Below are 22,449 nucleotides of genomic sequence, written 5' to 3' on the forward strand. Positions count from 1 at the left end.
TGATGGTCATGCTGTGTGCAACCAGAGGAGATGCATCTACTCTACGTGTTTGGACATGCACGGTCTGCGAACAGACTCACAAAAGTGCCAAATCACTTCCTATTCTAGACTGACTTGACTGAACTGAACCCTTGTCATGCTGTAGCTTGTCCACGGGCACGTAGGGTTGGATGTTTCACGTGACAAGACTTTAATCACTTCCGCCGAGTGATCAAACGGAAACACAAAGATAACCGCAATCTAAACAGTTGGCAACACTTCTAGTACTTCAAAACAACTTGAAAAGAAGAAAGAGAGGGAGATGACACAATGCCGCTGAATTCCGAGTCAAGGCACGTTGGCCCTAAAGAATTGCGCCCCTTTCAAGTCAACTTTTGAGGCGGTAATCAAATCCAAAAAGCATGCGTTTCGAGGATGACTGTTTCTTTGTCTTCAGAGAGTTCCGACAGTTTGTCGTCCGCTAGTTCCAGAGAGGATGAGAAAAGGTGGAAGAAGCGGAGAAAAAGCCAGGAAAGCAAGAAAAGCATATTTGTGAAAAGTCTCGAAGGCATGGGAGGCCATCTAGCTATTCAGGGGAGGAGAGCTCGTCCTCTTCTCACAGTGAACAAGTGGACAAGGAGATCCAAAAGCTTAAGGATGGGGGTCGCGCAGTTAGGTTTGACACATTTTTAGGCTACCAGGACACCCATCGTGCCCTTGAGGACCTACAGCAATTTGACGTTGCCTTAACACGCTTCAAGGTGCGAAGGGCGCCATCTTACTTGAAAGGAAATGCACAGACATGGTGGTCTACTCTGTTATTACACAGAGAAGCACCTATATAAAACTCCAAAGAATTTTCACTCTGTGTCTGGATAACAAAAGAATATGAAGAAGATGTCATCACGACTTGGCATCATCTGAAAATGACTGAGAAAGACACTTACGAAAACTATTGCCAAAGGTTTTGGGATACTTATTGCCATTGTCCTTGTTTCGGAAGGTCATTTCGAAGGACCAAATTGAGCAGTTTTGTTGTGGTTTGCAAAAAGAGATCCAACAATATTGTCTGCAATAGAAGTCTGACTCCATTCAAAGACTAAGGGCCATGCCAAGCAAGGTTTTGGTATGCATGCCGGCTCATTGACCTATCCTACCGACAAGCCAATGTCCACCTCAACAAGGCAAAAGTCTTCCTGGGAAGAGAAAGAACCAAGGGAACCAGATGAAAGGTCATAAGAGGATACCGAAGAAGGAAGGAAACCAATTGAAGGTGTATCTGAGGGTTCCGACGAAGTAAGGGAATCTTTTGATGGTTCATCAGAGGACGAGTCAAGTTGAGGTGTCAATGGACAGGGAAGGCTAGTGGGGCTACCGCCAGGTCACAGGGCACAAGGAAAGAACACAAAGGTAAGCTAGGTCCGCCAGATAATTTGGTCAAGGGTACTTTTTGGCCCTCGATGCAAAGTGGATGGAGGAAGAGAACATCACAAATTCTCTTTAAAGAGAGTTGTACCTAGAAGCCTTTAGGTTATTAGGAATGTCTATATATATACCTTCATAAGTTCAGAATAGTCTGAACTCAGGAATAATAACAGAGAATAAAGCACTCATAAAACTATAAAAGCAAGGGTAACTTTTGTCTATGCCAAAAGTTACCGATGAATTAGCAGATTGAATCTGGTGCAGTGCGGACTACACAAGAGAGGAGCCAGTCCAGCCCTTTGTCACAAATTGCCTAGGTTGAATAAAGTCACTAATTTCTCTTTGAGTTTTAGGGATACTCACAGGCTGACAATATTTTGCGAATGATATATGTACATTGAATTGGAAATTTCCTTGATTGAACTGAAGACATGTGCTCTTTCACGTATTGTTAGAGACATGTAGAGAAAGATGAAATGTCTACAGCATTTTGTCTGATGAATGATTTGAACTTAGTGCATGTAGACAATTGTTAGAGATCAGCGAGATCTGGATGTGATGGCTGAGTGAATATGAATTGAATGAGATTCTAGCACATCAAGATGTCTATCTCGATGAGATGACTAGATATTGTTGCGAGTGCATCAATAGTTTCGAAAGGATGAAATGGTTGCACGGTCATTAAGAATTCTAGACGAAATGAGATGGCCAGATTGAAGGATTGAAACACAAATGTTTAGTGTGAACCAAGTGTGTGATTTTGTGAACTGCATGCTATATAAATGTAATGTCTTGTCGGGATGTTCATAGGCATAGCTTGCTTGAAACCTGAAAAGAAACGATATGAATATGATGGTAACAAGATTTAGTAGATCAAGACATCCATGAAAAGATCAACGCGATCTGGATGTGATTGCTAAATAGGTTACAATGATAATGATTTGTATCTGAGACACAAGACAAAATGTGATTCATCAGCGACTAATGTCTTTGTAGAAGTGTTGGATTCGTGGAGTCTGGTGCATGGGTACATAGAGTCAGTGTCTACTGAAGAAAGTTCTTTGATTGTTTTGCACATGTAATCGAGGGTGATTACAGTTCTTTCAAGAGGGGCAACCATATATACTTTGATGAATCCAGGATAAGCCCACATTCATCTTTAAAGAAAAGTGCAAGGTATAGACCCGTGGTAGTCATCCACAAGACATTATAACCATCAGCTCCATTATGCAGAGTATTGACTAAATACCAAACATCCCCACTAACATCATCAGTACCCAATAGTGTGTGTAGAGCTGAGTACTAACATATGCTCCCAGACAGCACACGCCACATGCACACACAGTTGATAGGGCATACACACCATCTTTCAAGAGATGCGGGAATGTCACACGTGACAACGTGGCGTGCCTAACTGGAAAAGGAATAGTTGGGTGGACAAGCGGAAGTGGAACCCGAAGAAATGAACCCAAAAAGTATGGCCGAGGGACCTAAGCTGAAGGGGTTATGGTTTTTAAATTAACCTAACCCTATCCAGCTTATGGAGCACCAACCAAAGGGCCCTAAAACATCAAAAGCTTGACATTTGGGGCTGATTTCGTAAATTGCGTTGACTAATAACATGGCAAGCTGTACGAATTTCCACAATTTGCGCAAGCTATTTTGGATAGCTTTCCGCACAAGCTTTTGCTTTTAAGGGTTTGTGCTTTTAGAACAGAAGCTTTTGGGGCTCTGCCATTGGGCATCCCTTGTAAGTTTAAAAGAGCCCTTCTTTAGGCCACTCTTCTAGAGAGTATTTGGACGCAGAGTATCGGAGAGAGTTGGACTCTCGAGAGTTGTACTTTGCAACGAGTAATAATAAAGAAAACCGAAAGGGACGCCAATCTTTGGGGCCAGTGCATCTTGACTGAGAACTTCGTCGTGCTCTCTCTCTCTCTCTCTCTCTCTCTCTCTCTCTCTCTCTCTCTCTCTCTCTCACACACAAAACGTTGTCGCCCATGAGATGGTGACGAACAGAAAAGTTTGCTAGTACAGCTCAACACGCAGCGACTACAGGCCTGAGAGAGTGAGAGAGAGCAAACGAGCCCATGAGATGGTGAAGCCAAACAACTCCCCACACACACACAGACGCATCTGTTTGTGGAATGGCAAATTCTGCCGAGAAGAGCCAAGTCCATTTTTTGTCTCGCTTCACACGACATGAGCTTAGTGGTGGTTTTGCTTGATGTGAATCCACACTTCTGGGGAAGGAGAAGTATCGAATCTGCTGCCTCCGGCTCTTCGGCCCTCACATTTAATCAGTTCATGCAGAATGATTTCGGGAAATTGCAGAATTGGCAGAAAATTGCAGAATTTGCAAAAAATGGGCTTCTGTCGTCTTTTGTCGTAATTTGCAAAAATTGCAGGAAATGCATGCCATGTATGCTTAGTATGGGAGAACATGTATGCATAATGTGGAAGCACTTGTGCGTGTAGGTCAATTTTTTCTCATTTTGGCAACAACCAAACATGAGGAAGCAAAATGATAAGCACGACCCCTTAGAAGATGCAGTTTAAAAGTGCAAAGAAGAAATGGCAGAAACCCTTAACAAGATCAACTGCCACCTATTAGGGACAATAAAAATGCTCGAAGATCGCGTTTTTGCCCAAGAAAGCAAGACCACGGCAATGGGAGATCAGGTGACGGCCCAAGACGAAGAGATTGCGTCACTGAAGAAGGAGCTCGTTAAGGCACGATCATGAAACACGCTTAAAGAGGGAGAATTGCATCCCTCTGTAATAGAAGAACTCAACACAATCAAAGAGCAAGTGCGAGCCATCAAAGAGGGGGAAGAGAGGCATAAAGAAATGATGACTTCTTGGGTGGACGTTATTACAAAGACTCAACAGAAAGCAGATGAGGCTGAGAAATGGATTGAGGTTGCCAAGAAAGGGAAAAGCAAGGAAACAACATCCACACCCACCATTATCAACCTGACACTAGAAAAGGAGCAAAGAAGACATGTACGCTCTCTACATGTTAGAATTTGCGGCCTTAAAGACAAAGATAATGTAGACGAAGAGGTAAAAGAACTCATGGCTCTGCTGGGGATTCATGAGCCGATGCACTCAAGAGCTTGGAGAGTGGGCAACAAGAAAAATGGAGCAAGGAGGAAATCTTAAAAGAAAGGGCACTCATCCTTCGTTTTCCCTCCATGGAAGCGAAGGAGGACTTTTTAAAGAAGAGACCAACTCTTAAGAAGACGGGCATCTTCTCGGGGATGACCTTACCCTCTCACAGGTCGCCCATATGCAAGAGGTAATGCCAGAGATTAGAGCGGCAAGGGAAAAGGTGAGATTGCTTTTTACCGAGATGGAAGAGTGGTGATATTGGAGCCACGCTCCACATGACGGTGTGAGGCCTATGGGACCACACTCAAAGTTGCTACCTAAAATTGTAATGGATCTGTGCGTCTTGATGTGGGTGCTTTTGAGGAGAGTTTTACCGGGAGAGACATCATCTTCTACTCTCAGACACATCAGGCACCTGGGCAGTCTATGCCTCACATTAGTGGATACAGATGGGAGGTAGCCTGTAGACACAAGACATGATCAGAGCACAGAGGGCGGGGCTCAGGAGGAGTGGCAGTGTTATTCAGCGAGGAGTTTCAGCCATTGATACATATAGCTCGTAGGGATGAGCAAGCTAGGTACATGTGGGTGAGATTGATAGCAGAGACTCGCAGATTTCTTTACATTGCTATTTGCTACTTTCCCCCGAATACGTCAGTATATGCACCACCCAGAGGACAGTCCCCTTCTCTATTTTGGATGATGACATATGGGAATTCTCTAGAGATGGTGACATTATCATTCTAGGGGACTTCAATGCTAGGACTGCCCATCATCAGACGGTATTTTATGATACTTCAGAGGAGATGCTGAGAGAGTTGGATGTTGCAGAGACGGGCCTATCCAGACTATCACAGGATGGGGAACATACTGAGTATGGACGGCACTTGATAGACATGGGGACTGCACATGGATTGGCCATCTTGAATGGCCTACATAGATTTCCCGTTGCGGGAGGCTTCACGTGCTTTCCACACAGACAGCACAATGGATTATGTCATGGAACAGCCGAGCCTCATCTCTAGTATCCAGGATCTCATATTTGGGCCCAGACCCGTTGGGGTGGCAATGGATCATGCTATTGTGTCGTTGACCATCTCTTTCCGGTTTAGTGTAGCACGCAGTCCATGGGTAGCAACCCCTACTCGCTACACCTTCACGTGGGAGACGGATTCGGTATACATAGACGGGATCTATAGACGCCTATCCATTGAGAAGCCAGGGCGACCTCTCGAGGAGCTTATTACTATACTGACACAGACAATACATGATGCAGCACCAAAGGCATACCCACACACCCAGCCTGAGCAGAGACGCCGTTCTGGGAGCATACCTCAGAACAGCTGGTATGATGAGGAATGCCGTCATACTAGAGCTAGACTTCATAGGGAAGTGCTTTTGGGGGACATCACTTACAGACAGTCTCAGATTGACTTCCGACCCCTAGTGCGGCGGAAGAAGAGGGCATTTTTGGCTCGACTAGAGCAGGATCTATACCAGCTATTCTTGAGTGAGGACTCGCGTGAGGCATGGCTGCTCTTTCGTGAGCTGTTCCCCCCCCTGCCATTACCTCTACAGAGACTTGGGGTCAATACGCATCATCTTTGTACACAGTTTCTGGACAGCGCCCCTTCCCGATCCCCTCGATCCATGCCAACACACATATGCTTTTACCGCTAAGATGGTGAAGAAGGCCATTGACAGGATGAGGACTGGGAGAGCATATGATCATGATGGCATAGTGGCTGAGCATTTCACGCATGCCAGAGATCTACTAGTAGAGCTTCTAGCAGTCATGTTTAACCGTGGCATGTGTGTGTTTAACCGTGCCATGTGTGAGGGCTTGCCCGATACTTGGAGCCAATCTACGATTGTACCTATCTTCAAATCAGGAGACCCTATGGAACCTGGAAATTATCGCACTATCATGATTGGACACACATCGACACAGTTGTATGATCCATTCTTGAGCAGCAGCTCAGTAGATGGGCAAAGAGGGAGGGAATGCGAGCAGCGGGTCAGGCAGGGTTTAGGAGAAGTTTTTCTACTCTTGACCATATCTTGACACTCAGGGCCATCATCGAGGAGGGCAGATCCCGTGGGAGACGGATCTATTGTAGCTTTGTGGACTTCCACAAAGCATTTGACACTGTACCCAGAGCTAGATTGATGCGCAAATTACAGGAGATGGGAGTACCCACAGAGCTCATTTGGGGGATCATGGCATTGTATAGATCAGTAGTAGGGCATGTATGCACCTCAGAGGGACTATCTACACCAGTTCACTCCACTATTGGAGTGAAGCAGGGCTCTCCTACTCTATTTGGTATGTATGTGGATGAGGTTTCTGACTACATTGAGAGAGATGGTGATAGAGGTGCACCGCTGGCAGGGACATGGATTTCGCTATTGTTATATGATGATGATATTGTGTTGATCTCCGACTCTCCAGAGGGGATGCAACGTCACTTGTATGCTTTGCATAGGTTTGCCCATGAAAGTGGCTTGCCTGTCAACCTTGGTAAAACCAAGGTCATGGTATTTAATACCACCCCACAGTGGATCAGGAGGTCACCGCCCGCATTCGCATATGGCCAGGAGACAGTGGAATATACAGATGCTTACACTTACCTTGCAGTGGTTTTTAGTGGACCAGCATTTTCATTGAGGAGAGCAGTAGAGATGTGACGTGCACATCTAACCCTATGTGTACGTGGACAAGCTACTTCATGACATGGGTTCAATTCAGTTAGATTAGGAAGTGCTCTTGCACTTTTGTGAGTCTGTTCGCAGACCGTGTATGTCCAGGCACTTAAGAGTAGATGCATATCCTCTGGTTGCACACAGCATGATCATCAGATTTTTATCAAAACCCATCAGGAGCATTTTTATAGTGCATAGACCTATTTTCCCTATTTTAGCCAATTTTCACTTATTATTTTTAAGTGACTTTTGTTGGGAACTAGGTAGGGCAAATTTACCAAGCATGTATATAAGTAAACCCAGCGCTAGCACTTTCTGGCAGAAGAGGCAACAGGAACCAAGGTTTAACACGCACCTTCTCAGCAAGATCCCCCGCCAACAATACCTAGCGTTTTGCAACACAGCAGACCTAGCGTTTTTCCATCAAGAACCAAGCCAGCGTTTTTGCATTGCAGTAGCCTAGCAACAGCAGACAGATCAAGAAGCCTAGCGTTTTGCATTTGCGGGACACCCGGCAAAACAGCAAGACAATTTTCAGCCCTAGCGTTTCTGCATCAGCATGACCCTTAGCGTTTTGCAAATTCTCCGCGACAAGATCCACAATAGCACCAGCGTTTTCAGTTTTCAGCATCAAGACTCCGCAGTAGATCCCTCAGACCTTGCAGATTTCACCTTCCCGCAACAGATCCTCGCTGCACGGTCAGATCCAACGAAGTTTGCAGATTCAGCCCGGAAAACGCAAATTTCAGCATCTGCGTTTTCAGCACGTGGTCGTTGCATCGTCGCCATCGACATCGTCACCGACATAGAGTCAAAATTCAGCAGATAAAGAGTTGCAGATTTCAGCCCTTAGCATTTTCAGATTTCAGCCCGTCTCGTCGTCGTCCTCATCGTCGCCGACATTGTCAGCAAGTCAAAGCATTGTAGAGTTTGTGTAATCAATAGTAGACCGCTCTCGCCATAGAGAGTGGGGCCTTCAGAGGAGGATTTTGACAACATTCTGGTGTCGTATTCTTCTCTCTCTATCTCTTAGTCTCAGTACCTTCATTCACAGTGTCATTCACTTTGTTTGTGATCATTTGCACTTTCTCATTAAGGAACGGAAGGTGCTCCCTTCCGTAAGTAAAAGGAACCTTGAGCACAGTTCGGAGCACTCATCTTGAGCAAAGTTCAACATTCACTTCCGCTGCACCTTACAAGAGACTAGATTGACCAGAGCCCATTCGGCATTGGGGAGATTGGAAAAGACGTGTTCACAGGTTCAGTTTCAGCAGCCTCGGACGAAGTTCTGGCTCTTTGTCACATGACACATCCCAACCCTATGTGTCCATGGACAAGCTACACCACAGCAAGGTTCAGTCAGTCAAGTCAGTCTAGATTAGCAGTGATCTGGCACTTTTGTGAGTCTATTCGTAGACCGTGCATGCCCAGTCACTTAGCATAGATGCATATCCTCCGGTTGCACACCGCATGATCATCGAAATTCCCATCAGAATCCATTAGCATCAATTAGGGGAATTTTCCAATACATTTAGCCTATTTTCCTATTTATTGGGATTTTCACTTATTATTTTTAAGTGACTTTCCAACAAAAGTAGGTAGGGCAATTTTGCTAAGTTAATATATAAGCAAACCCAAGTTCACACTTTCTGGCAGAAGAGGCAACAGGAGCTTCCCGCTCAACAGGCAACTTCTCAGCAGTAAACCCCCCACCCCAGCAGTAGACCCTCGCCATCACCACCCCTCCCTTGGCGTTTTTCTCCCTACAGCCAGCCATCGCCATAAGCCTCCCGTTCTGGCACTTTTCCTGCGACAGGCTCAGCCCAGCCCTTAGCGTTTTTGCTAATGCCAGCATTGCTGAATTTCCCAGCGTTTTCAGCAATCTGCTAACGCTAGCAGATCTGCCAGTCAAGCATACCAGCGTTTTTGGATTTCAACTGCAGAACTGCCTGGCGTTTTTGACCAGCAGCAAGAAGCCTCAGCGTTTTTGATTCTCAGCCATACCGCAGCAGAAAACGCAGATTTTCAGCCTTATGAACAGTAGCAGATTCCCCCAAAGTTGGTTGCAGATGCTTCCCCATTTTAAGCCATAAAAACGCAGCCATAACAGTCATTTTCAGCCACCGAAACAGTCCCCGAAATCAGCGATTAGAAGACCTCAGATTTCAGCCATCGAGTCGTCGTCGTGATCGGCATAGTCCCATTGCATCAGTCCATTGCATACGCACTATACACCTTTGTGCAATCAAAGAATAGACCACTCTCGCCGACGAGTGGGGCCTTCGGAGGAGGGTTTTACAACCTCTCGGTGTCATATCTCTTCTCTCTCCTTCTCTCGGTGTTCGTGACCACAGCACTCTACAAGACGGAAAGCTCTCTCTTTCCCTAAGAACTAAAAGGAACCTTGAGCAATAAAGATCACTAATCTTGAGAAAATACAACATTCATTCCGCTCTCTCTTTCCCTAAGAACTAAAAGGAACCTTGAGCAATAAAGATCACTAATCTTGAGAAAATACAACATTCATTCTTACTCTAATTCATTAGACAAACACAAGCAACACCTCCAGGTAATATTTCAAGTTCTAAGAGAGAATAAACTTTATGTTAATCGAAAAAAAAAGTAAATTTTTCTTACAAGAGATTCAGTATTTAAATCACATTATCTCTCAAGATGGCATCCAAATGGATCCATCAAAGTTTGACACTTTGGTGGCTTCTGCATTGCTCTATGGAGCTGAGATATGGGGGCCTTCATTGGATGATCACAGGAGGACAGGTCGCACTGATGGATGGGGGGGCATGAAGAAGCCTCTGGTCTCTATGATCTCGCGGCTCATTAGAGCCAAGGCTTCAGTACCACGTGCCATTATCTGAGCAGAGCTAGCTGCACCCCCACTAAGGGTTGAGGCGCTCACCAGATTTGTCTCCTTCATACACCCTGTGTGGGAACTTCAAGAGACAGATACGCCCGCCTTGCACTTGAGTCCTCTCGACAGTTAGCCATGCAGGGAGATACACCATGTTGGTATGGGGAGATGACATCATCGTGGTTCCAGGCGCATGGGTTCAGTATAGACAGATTGGAAGGGGCTCAAGGGTTCCTTTTGCTTACGGTAGGGAGAGCCTTCCGTTCCTTTAGTGTGAGAGTGGAAATGATCACAAACAAAGTGGAAAACACTGTGAATGAAGGTGCTGAGACTGAGAGATAGAGAGAGAAGAATACGACACCAGAATGTTGTCAAACCCTCCTCGGAAGGCCCCACTCTATGGCGAGAGCGGTCTACTATTGATTGCACAAATCTCTAAAATGCTATGGACTTGCCGACGATGTCGATGACGATGGGCTGAAAACACAGATGCTGAAAATCTGTGTTTTCCAGGCTGAATCTGCAAACGCTGGCTGATCTGACCGTGCGGTGAGGATCTGTTGCAGGAAGGTGAGATCTGTGAGGTTCAGGACTTGCGGTACGGAGTCTAGATGCTGAAAACTGAAAACGCTGATGCAAATCTTGTGTTCTGTCGCCGGGAATCTACAAACGCTGAGGGAAGTCTTACTGAGAAGGTGCTCTATTGGACACTTGGTCCCTGCTGCCTCTTCTGCCAGAAAGTGCTAGCGCTAGCTTTTCTTATATACATGCTTGGTCAAATTGCCCTACCCAATTTCCCAACAAAGTCACTTATTAATAATAAGTGAAAAATGGCTAAAAAAGGGAAAATAGGTTTGTGCACTGTAAAAATGCTCATAATGGGTTCTGATGGTAATCTGATGATCATGTTGTGTGCAACCAGAGGATATGCATCTACTCTAAGTGCCTGGACATGCACGGTCTGCGAACGGACTCACAAAAGTGCCAGAACACTTCCTAAGCTAGGCTGACTCAACCCTGGTCATGAAGTAGCTTGTCCACGTACACATAGGGTTAGATGTGCACGTGACAAGGAAAGCCTAGCCATTACACTTCAAGGCAGTGCCCTATGTTGGACTTCTCGAATCTCCGCAATGACATGGGCTAACAAGCAAGACCTTAGATGGGAGTTGATTAGTATAGCCAGGGTCTCAGGTTCATCCAGAGGGCTCAGTGTTTCCGTGGGTGGCCCAAGCCAGCTACAACGACGGTTCACACTTTCTGGCTTGAGCTTCTACACAAATTTAGAGAGCAGTACAACAGCATACAGAGCAGCTCAAATAGGGCTCTGAGAAAACGTCATGCTTTCATTAGTTTTGTGGCAGCAAAGACCATTCTTTACACTGAGGCATATGGTCTCCGTTTGCAATACAGGCATCCTGTTTGGCTCTTCCCCCCCTCCCATTCTTTGATGTAACCATTATATATCCTTGACTTTCAAGTCCCCCCCCCCCCCCCTCCCTTGTACAGTTTCCCCACATGATAGGGGTAATGTAGCCCATTAGGCAGATTTTAAAACTGATACAAGAATCTCTTTTGCACACAGAAAAGAATAATATGCACAGCAGACTAAACATTAAGGTTTGAACATGAGCTCATAAGCAGCTTACCTGTCCGGTAAAAAAGACCACGAGGCGATTTTCGAGTTCACTCTGAATTTGAGGAGTGATCAGAATAGGTTCCACCTTAAGCAGTAATTTACTGCCTGGAAAACCACTGGTGCACTTAACACCAGGATACAGACCTCCCACTTGATCTTGCCAGCCTCCACCAGTCCCCATTAGTTGCTCTAAGAATAGAACCAGGCTTGTTATGATTTCATTAGAGTCATCTGCCCCTACTGCCTGACGAATAGCTTTTACAACAGCGGCAGCTAAAATGCTGGATGTGCCTAGACCACTTCCTCTAGGAACATTAGCCCATGTCCTTATAGCAAGCCCAGCACATTGCAAAGCTGAAGAGCCTACAAGACCAGTGACCACAAGAGCTGATTTCACTAGTCGAAATGGATCGTCATGCTCATAAGGAGGACCAAGCATTGCTGGATCTTTGATATATGTATGATGACCTCCATCATCACTGATACAAACACCAATGGCAGAAGTGACCTCAAGTTCCACACCAATTGGGGCACATCCATCAATAAGGACTGCCATGTTCAAAACTGTTCCTGACTGCTCCAAACTCCAGGGAGGTGTATCACTCCAGCCACCTGCAAAGTCAATCCGTGCTGGCAATTCCACCTTGACTCTGCTAACTCGGAAAATGCAGTATAGCTGCTTGTGCATACCATGAGTCACTGCAAGATAGAAGAAAGAACACTTGACCATCAACCTAAACATTCAAAAGTTTGGCAAGCTGTTTAGCAGACATAAAATTCTAAAATGCAGGACCAAGAAGGACACTATTGTGTAACTACTACCTTCGTTGTGTCCAATTGCCATGGCAGTTTCTGCGGCAACAGCTTCCCAAACCTTTTTTTCATAAGTAGCTACAGCCGCGCTGTCTCCAGACGCATTACTAAGGTCTATCCCAGCTTGATAGACTCGACTATGAGGCACCTTGAAATCATCCAAGTTGAGGTCCAGGTACAGTGATTGCAAATCTTTACATGCCTCCCTGCCAGAACTCAGCCCCTCCACAATTTCTCTGCATAGTTTCGGTAGATCTTGATGTAAGGATCCACACCTCACACTAGCTTCCGCCAATCGCAAACAAACCTTGGCCTGATGAACCTTGCGTTCATTGCACAGCTTTTGAAAATCGATGCAGCCATGCAGTTCTGCAAGATTCATTCGTTTGCATCTCTGCCATTCAACCTTAAGTCTACTCATTTCAGGATGCGTGCCCATCAGCCACATGGCAAAAGCAATCCCCTTTCCTGGTGAAGCCACAGGGAACAAACTTGCATTCCAGAGTTTTCTCTCTTCACCAAAAGCCTTTTCAGGCCAGATGTCCTCTTCATCAACCCCAAGCTCATCAAAAACATCCTTCCACTGTTTTCCACAAAAAGTTCCCATTTTAGAGAGAGCAACTTTAGGATTGTCATGAATGCTGCAACAAAGGGTGACTCTGCACTCACTATCTAGTAAAGGTACTTCCCAAAGACAATGTTGATCTGGGACAGAAAGTAACAATGGCCCCTGCATCTCTCCTGACAAAGTACCCAAGTTGATACCTAATACAATGCATTTGCTGCCAACCCTCACACCATTTGTTAAAGTGCAATTGCACACAAGACTTTGATCCCCTACGTAAACCATACTACTGATGTCACTTGAGATGATCACAGCTGACGGTGCTACCTCAGTGACTTGATTGTCTGCAGTTAATGTCAATGTTCTCTGCATATTATTCCCTCCAATATATTTAGCAAGGTGGGAAAGAACTTCCACACTAGTACCAAAATGAAGAAAATGCAAATTCCCTGGAAATTAACAACAAACCAAATAAGTTTTGACTCACTAATGGCTCACTACATAATAAATTCACAATAATTTCTACAGAATTCTTTCAGACACCAAAATATGCTGAAGGACAGGTAGCCTCATGGGGAGCAATGGGAGGGATAGAGAGAGAGAGAGAGAGAGAGAGAGAGAGAGAGAGAGAGAGAGAGAGAGAAGGAACTAGCATGAAGTATCGCAAAACCTAAAACCTGCAGCTTCCTGGACCCCCATGCGCCCTGTTGTGCATACAGCCCTTGCGCGACCTGTTTCAACCCTGTGCACAACCTCCTGCTGGCCAGCCCTCGCACAACCTGTTGTGCAACTCTGCACGCAACATGCTGCTGCGCTGCCGCTGCTCACGAACCTTGTCACACATGGCTAACTTGCCCAAGAGTTTGCATACCTGTGCTGCTACACATAACTCAGAACTTGCCATCATTTCTGGAACTGCTTGCTAAAACCCAATCACGCTGTCTACATACATTTTGCCGTGCTGCTGCAGTCAACAACCTATCCTGCTTGCTGCTGCTGTGTGCATCAAGGCAGCACATCGGGCTCAGAAACAACTGTTTTTATCGGTGGTAATCAGAAAAGCACTGCAGTTCAGCAACACAGTCGAGGCCTGCCTTTCATTTTGTGAGAGCTGTCCCCGCTACAACCTAGGCGAGTGATGCAAAACCTCCATTGGCATCTTCTGGCTGAAATACATTGTCGTCAATACGCAGCGTTGTTTTGGGTTTCTTGACGATTACGCCACCTTAGTTCCTCCACTTTCCAGCTAGAGAGAGAGAGAGAGAGCTTCATGGCAGGTACCACACCTGCACCGGGTATCACGACAACTGCCCATGCACCCTTCACTTAAGACATATGACCTGACTATGCATGATCTAGCTAGTATCGAAGCGGCCACTGGACGTTATCTTGGTTGTCTTGGGCTGAAAACGCTGGCCTTCCTGCTGAGAAAGTGCTGGGGAACTGCTGGTCGTGCGGCACTGCCTGATGCTACTACAATCCCAAGGTCTTCTGGTAATTCTAGCGCCCAAAGGGCTCCTCATATAGGTGCTGAAATCTGGGTCGAGCTGGCTGAACCCCACGATTGGGAATACAAAAAGTCACACAAAAAGTCACTTATTAATAATATGAGGTGGTTCATGCGGTACAACACCTATATGCTGAAATGACTATTGTGGTGCAAGAGAGGGTATGCAACTATGACCGGCCTTGACATGCACGTCCTGCTAGAGGCTCACAAATGCTCGGTCCTAAGCTAATGACTCATGCTAGACTGTAGCAGAAGCATGTCCACGTAGCGCAAGTGAAATGCACACGTGACATCTAGTGTCCAACATTCTAAATCCAACAACTGGGTCCCAGCCACAGTAGGAGAGGGACTTTAGAGAGACTTGGCACAACAGTCGTCAGAAAGTTGAACCTGAAAGATGCCACGGTCCAGCTCTAGGATGTTGCCCTTGGAGCCACCGAGTGTAGATTGAACCCACCTCTGAACAGTGCCGTGCGAGAAGGAGAGGCCCACCATGTGCCCAACTAGTGTGTGGCACGTTTTCAGCTTTGAGAGCCAGCTGATTTCAGCCGGCATCGTCCTCGGCGATAGCTATCAGCCCCTACCCTCGTCGTGGTTGCAGTTCCTAGCCATCGACCTCACTAGGAGTACCGGCAGTCAGCCATAACGCCGTCGTTGTCGTCGTCGACACAGACGGTGACAGTACCCCAGCACCTAGTACCCCTTGTGCCTTGGCTAAGCATAAGGATCCGCAGAACCCATCAAGACCCCGTCGTCGACATAGATCCACAAAACCCCGTCGTCGACATCATCGTCGTCGACATAGACCCACCAGTACCTCGTCACTAACATCATCGTCGACGACATAGACCCATCAGTACCTCGTCGTCGACATCATCGTCATCGACATAGACCCCATCAGTACCTTGTCATCGACATAGACCCAACAGTACATGTCGTCGACATGGTCGTCCACATAGAACCTCTCAGTACGTCAATACCCAAGTATCAATACCATCAGTTCCAGTACCAAGCATGAGTAGCATCAGTACCCAGTAGCATCAGCATCTCAGCATTTAGTCATTGTATCTGCATTGTGTAAGAATAAAGAAAGTACTTGCTCTGGAAACAGAGGAAGGGGGTCCTTGTGGGTTTGGGACTCGACATTCGGAGTCGTCTCTTTTCTCTCTCTCTTGTGTGTCTCTCTTTCTTTCACAACAGTTCAATTCTTTCAAGTGAAGTTAAGTGTCCCTTGTGTTTGTGTGGAGTACTAGATTCGAGCTAAATCTATACACACTTCCGTTGCACCTGATATTGGTATCAGAGCTCTCTGGAGTCTGTGTGCTTCGGCTTCGTGAACTCAAGGGAAGAACCTAAAGAAGAACCCGAGAAGGGCCAAGAATTTCAAGAACTACAAGAACTCAAGAACCCAAGAACCCAAAGAACCTCTCCCAGTTTTTTTTCCTGAATCTTGGAGTGTCCCAATCATGGACTTATTAGCTCCCCTCTTCATTGCCATGTCTTTGAAGAAAGATCGACATCAAATACACGATAACCCAGATCTTGAGTACCAGGACCTACTAGCCTCTTATGCGGATATGGAAGGAGTGGGAGACAGAATCCCTAACCCTCTTCCCATTTGCATGTAGAGTGCATCCACTTCAATCGACAAGAAACCCTTGGAAACAACTCCGAGAACCCTTACCTTTTAGTTTCACCCGCAATGTTTTCACGAGTGGTAGTACTTGCTTGTAAGGCAGAGTCAGTATGAAGGCTGGTATTCTGCGACAGTAGTAAGGCTACCTATCGACTCGGTTGGTTGGTGTCTACATCGCAACAGAACCTACATCCATAGTACCCATGAGTTTGGAGGAGTTTTTATTGGTTTATGCATCCACATGCATCAGAGGCAGTCAGCATCAGCAGTACAAAAGAATCCAAGATAGAAGTTCGGCAGTTGTGCCTCACCTTTAACATGGGGGGATGGGGATGTCACGTGCGTAGTTCACTTGCGCTACGTGGACATGCTTCTGCTACAGTCTGCCATGAGTCATTAGCTTAAGACTAAGCCCAGCATCTTTGTGAGCCTCTAGCAGAACGTGCATGTCCAGGCCAGTCATAGTTCCATACCCTCTCTTGCACAATACACTCATTTCAGCATATAGGTGTTGTACCGCATGAACCACCTCTTAGCTTGCATATTATTAATAAGTGACATTTTGTATTCCCAATCGTGGGGTTCAGCCAGCCCTGCTCGACCCAGATTTCAGCACCTATATGAGGAGCCCTTTGGGTGCTAGAATCACCAGAAGACCTTGGGATTGCAGTAGCATCAGGCAATGCCGCATAACCAACAGTTCCCCAACGTTTTCTCAGCAAGAAGGCCAGCGTTTTCAGCCCAAGACAGCCAGCTTTTTCAGCTTTGAGCGCCAACAGATTTCAGCCATTGTCGTCCTCGGCAATAGCTATCAGCCTCTAGCCTCGTCATGGTTGCGGTTCCTAGCCATCGACATCGCTGGGAATACCGGCAGTCAACCATAGCGTCATCTTCGTCGTCGTCATCGACACAATACCCTAGCACCTAGTACCCCTTATGCCTTGGCTCAGCATAAGGATCCGTAGAACCCATCAAGCCCTCGTCGTCGACGTAGATCCACAAAACCTCGTCGTCGACACAGACCCATCAATACCTCGTCGTCGACATCATCGTCATCGACATAGACCCATCAGTACCTCGTCATCCACATTATCGTCGTCGACATAGAACCTCTCCGTACCTCAATACCCAGCAATACCCATTATCAGTAGCATCAATACCAGTACCAAGCATCAGTAGCATTAGTACCCATTAACATCAGCATCTCAGCATTTAGTCATTGTATCAGCATTGGTAAGAATAAAGAAAGTACTTGCTCTGGCAACAGAGCAAGGGGGCCCTTGAGGGTTTGGGACCCGATATTCGGTGTCATCTCTTTTCTCTCTCTCTTGTGTCTCTCTCTTTCTTTCAGATCAGTTCAGTTCAATTCTTTCAAGTGAAGTAAAGTGTCCCTTGTGTTTGTGCGGAGTACTAGATCCGAGCTAAATCCATAAACACTTCCGTTGCACTTCGACATTGAGGAGTTTAAATGCTAGCAACGGATCCCTCGTTTCCCGGTCACTCATTCCTGTCGCTCCCAATACATCTCTCAAGTTGTCTCCCTAGCATAGCCACTAGATGGAGCCTGGTTATACCGAGTTCATTGGTTACAAAGATTGGCACACCACAGATACTGGTATACACACCTAGAGACACCCATTTTCTAGATACAATACGACTTCAAGATCCCACCTCGAAGTGGTTCCGTCTACAGAAGATGGTGGTTATTGGTCGCTCGAATCAATGCCTGAGGTGCCATCAGTTTGGACACATGGTGAGAGACTGCCCCCCCCCCCCCCCCCCCCCCCCCCCCCCCCCCCCCCCCCCCCGTGCTCGTTGCCCTGAGACACAGCATCCCCCACCTCAAGGTGCAACAAAGGATTGGCAGAAGTCTCCTCACCGTCATATCTTTCGGCAGCCACAGCATCCTGCGCCACCACACCCACCTCCTCGAAAGCCTGTCCCCCTAACAGTTTCACAGGTTTCAACACTCCGCCAGATCAACCATTATCGGGCATGCCCTCTACTTCGGGGCATTCACTCAGGGTTGCCTCACACCCAGCTATGGAGACTAACTTTCCACCTCTGCCATCTTCACTAGCACCCCCTCCCCTTCCGCCACCACCCACTGACATTGCAACGCACCACCCCTTGCCACTCACCCCAATCCATCCACCCCCACACGTCGCTCCATCCTCTCCACCTCTTTTGTGTGCCTCACCACCCACTCATGTTCCTTGCTCCTTCAAAGCTAGTGCTCCCAACACCTTGGCAGTTCTCTAGAGCTGAGTACAATGGTGATAGCATTGGTCCGTTATTAGTCTGGATGTACATTTTGCTGCATGCACAGAAAGCGTGCTCTCTCCTAGTAGTAGACAGAGTCCCATACTCTCCTTCTCCCTATCTTTTGCTGCCACGGAGCCATCGATAGAGGTTTCACTCATGGATTTTGTTATGCGCCATACTTTGCAGGCTATCAAGACTTGGGCAAGTTGCATTCCATCATGCATTGCTACACGAGACTTGCACAGAGTATAAAGACATACAGAGGATTGTTACTGGTTTTGTCTGTGGATCATACTACCCCAATCCCTCGTACCATGTATAGTTGGAGTCGTCCATAGTCTCCACACCACAATGCTCTTCAGACTACTTTGGTTCTTGGTGTCACAGGCTTGGGCACCCCAAGTCAAGAATCCAACACGACACACGAGAGAATCACTTAAAATACTTCACAACTTTATCACGCTTTGATAATTGAGTTGACACGGCCCGGCGTAGTTCAATGCCCAGAGAAATTGGCCCCAAAGATTGGCGCCCCTTTCGGTATTTCTTTTGTATTAATGCTTGAGCAAAGTACGACTCCCGAAGGGGCTCTCAGACTCTACGCCCAGATACTCTGAAGAGTGAGGCCCCTTAGGTCTATTTATTCATACAAGGGATGCCCAAAAAAGCACAGCCCCAAAAGCTTCCAAACTCAAAAGCAAAGTGTTCCAAAAGCAACCGACCAAAAATCTGTCCCAAAAACAAGGAGCACAATTCGCGGAATTCCGTACAGCAGCCATGTCAGCCTGCCAACGCGGTTTGCGAGAATCCGTATTGCTGCCACGTGGCACCTGTCAGGACAAATCCGGGTTCTATTGTGCAGTCTGCCATGTCATCAGTTGTTTGTATTATCCAGGTGGTCATGCCACGTCATCAGTTTGTGACATACCCCCCTCTTGAAAGAATTGTAATCGCCCTCGATTATGTCTGCAAAATCAAACATAAGCCATAAACCAGTTCAGTAGACACTGACTCTGAGTACCGATGCACTAGACGACACAAATCCAGCACTTGTACAAAGACGACACTCACATCACATCACATTTGGTCACAGTCAGATCACATCACATAGAATCTAGGACCGTGATTCCTGGCGACGTATTTAGCAGTCGCATCTAGATCCGCACCGGACCTCACTGATGTCGATTGACTAATCCCATATCACAATCACGTCCATGGACTCGATTTTGATCTAAGAGCATGATTCCTGGTAACATATTTAGCAACCGCATCTAGATCTATCCCAAATCTCACTGATGTCAGACTAATCCCATATTGCGATCATGTCCATAGATTTCTGCACTCCAGCATTGTCGTGTGCGAGTGATCATTCCATCTATACTTCAGCACTCTCGTGTGCGAGTAATTATTTCCGGGGATCCCAATCCATCACTAAGTTCATACTGAACAGAGTGATCCAATCATTCAGTTCTAGCTGTGTGGCCATCTCATCCCGCAGGAACTCTTGATGCGCTCACGACCGTTCCATTGAATCAATCGTGATTCAAAATTCATAAGTCAATATCAAGTTCATTCTGGAGCTGTCACTGCTCCAAAATCATCATCATCTCATTCTTAATCCTGTTATCTGTTCACAAATAGCAAGATCTTCCATAAAACATTAGCTTCATACTTAAATCAAAATCATCTTCAAAAAGTTCTATTTTATTTATAAAGCAAAATAATGCTAGTTCATCTGTCACAAAGTGATGACGTGGCGGACAACCAAAACCCTAATTTCCGGAAATCACGGAGGCTTGAAAAAAAAAAATTGGAAAATGATGAGCGACGCGAATTTTGATTTTTTTTTTTTTTAAGAGAAAAAGACTCTCTAAGAGAGAGAGAGAACTGATGCTTTTTATTTTAAAAGCTTTTGGGGCTCTGCTTTTGGGCATCCCTTGTAACCTTTAAATTAGTGGTGAGGGCCTCACTTCTCAGAGCATCTGGACACAGAGTCTGAGAGTGAAACCCTAGCCACTCTCTTGTACTTTGACTGATTAATATAAAAAGAAATACCGAAAGGGGCGCTAGTCTTTGGGGCCAATATCTCTAGGCACGGAACTCCGTCGGGCCAGTGCAAATCTATTGTGATCTGTGAATTGTTTTGAAGTGGTTATTTGGTTCTCTCGCGATTGATTTTTGACTTGGAGTGTCCAAGTCTGTTACAATGGTATCAGAGCACGGCCGATTTCTCTTCTACGGGAAATCCAATCCCCGAAAATTTTTTTCCGCGGCACCTATGGCTTCAGGCAATGATCAGTTGACTCCCTCTGCATCTGGAGATGCGGGCAGGGATCACAACGAAGATTCCGGCAGAGAGTATGGCCCGCCTTGGCCTACTTAGGCGGAGCGGCGAGAGATGGAGCGTCGCCAGTTGATCGGCGATGCAACAAAGATGATGCTCAATTTTGCCAAGGACCCGAAGATGGCAAAATATATGAACCAGACCTCTTTGGAAGAGGTACAGATGGAGGGGCAAAGAGCCACAACACCACTCCCGAAACCCGCCTTTAAGAAACCTTCTGCCTCCAAGAAATATACGGAGAAGGAACTAGAGAACGTGGTTGATGCACGGATTACTCAGCTTTTCGACGTGTAAAAGAAAGGCAAAAAGCACGGCAAAAAGCTGAAGAAAGGCACTGACTTCCCAGGATATTTGGGTCGTCAGTCGACTTTTGACAAGGCAAAGAAACAGAAGAAGCGTGTTCGATTTGAAGGAGTACCCAGTTCTTCTTCTTCTTCTTCTTCTTCTTCTTCTAATAGTTCTTCTAGCTCAGATTTGAGCGAAGAAGAGAGAAAAGGTAAAAAGCGAAGCAAGAAAAAGGCAAAGAAGGCTACATCTCGCCCAGAGACTGACAGTTCTACTGAGGACTCGTCTACAGACAGCTCGGATTCCGATGACGGAAAGTTTTATGCGAACAAGAAGAATTTTTACAAAGCCAACCAGTATGACTTTCACTAAGATAAAAGCAAGAAAGTCAGAGAGTTTAAGGAAGGTGGCCACTCGATCAAGTTTAATACTTTTCAGGATACTCGGATGCTTCGAAGGCTTTGTCTTTTATACAACAGTTTGACATCGCTTTCGCGGGAGGACGCTATTCAGAGCACTCCAAGATTCGGAGAGCTACCTCTTACCTTAAGGGGAATGCTCGTACTTGGTGGTCCACGCTTCTTTTAACAAGAGTGCGCCAGTTAAATGGCTGAAATTGAAAAAGCTTTTAATTTCTTCTTGATTGACGCAAGAATATGAACGAGATGTATGAGCTGCTTCGAACCATCTTCGGATGACCAAGCAAGATACAATCAATGCTTATTGTGAAAGATTCTGGAGCTCTTTTCTACCCGCCTCTTCATTCAAGAAGATCTCCTTCAGAGAACAGATTATGCGGTTTACCTTGGGTCTACCTACAGAGATCTGAGATCACTGCTTGGAGCAGAAATCAGCTTCTATTCAGGAGTTGATGAGGCAGAACCAGCTTCTATTCAGGAGTTGATGAGTCGTGCGAAGCGGGGCTTTGCCATTCACTCTGGCAGTCTGACCTACCCCACAGATGAGGGCATGACACAACGAGCCGAACAGACTTATGGGAATGAAAGTAGAAAGAAAAAGAGCAACCCAGAGAAAAGGGATGCACGACCCAAGCTTACTCCTGAGGAGAGAGCTTGCTTCATCAGAGAGGGGAAGTGCTTTGGATGCGCGGAACATGGACATATCTCCGCGAAGTGCCCTAAAAAGGCACAGAAAGAACAGAATGATAAAGACGACGACAGGTCTGAGAGTTTGAGAGCAGCTGAGGAATGTGGCAGAAAAGGCAGATAGAAAAGCAGAACTGGTACCACATGGCGTGGGACCTGCACCGAATCTAATGAATGAAAGTACAAACTTTGCTGCTTT

General features: G+C 46.2%; 1 protein-coding gene across 2 annotated transcripts in view; it reads right to left on the minus strand.

The window, feature by feature from the left end:
* FKGP (L-fucokinase/GDP-L-fucose pyrophosphorylase) overlaps positions 1-22,449 on the minus strand; it is an 88,235-nt gene that overhangs the window by 45,529 nt on the left and 20,257 nt on the right. The window contains exons 5-6 of one of the 2 annotated variants that reach the window (XM_086488996.1): positions 12,549-13,553; positions 11,737-12,425 (exon numbers count right to left, since the gene is read on the minus strand). In XM_086488996.1, the coding sequence (XP_086345122.1) occupies positions 11,737-12,425; positions 12,549-13,553 (1,694 nt within the window). Of the gene's footprint in view, positions 1-11,721; positions 12,426-12,548; positions 13,554-22,449 lie in introns of those variants that run through there. The other variant, XM_086489004.1, reaches the window with a different exon arrangement.

This window comes from Adiantum capillus-veneris, chromosome 2, assembly GCF_014529385.1.
Source record: "Adiantum capillus-veneris isolate H3 chromosome 2, ASM1452938v2, whole genome shotgun sequence".
Classification (NCBI taxonomy): domain Eukaryota; kingdom Viridiplantae; phylum Streptophyta; class Polypodiopsida; order Polypodiales; family Pteridaceae; genus Adiantum; species Adiantum capillus-veneris.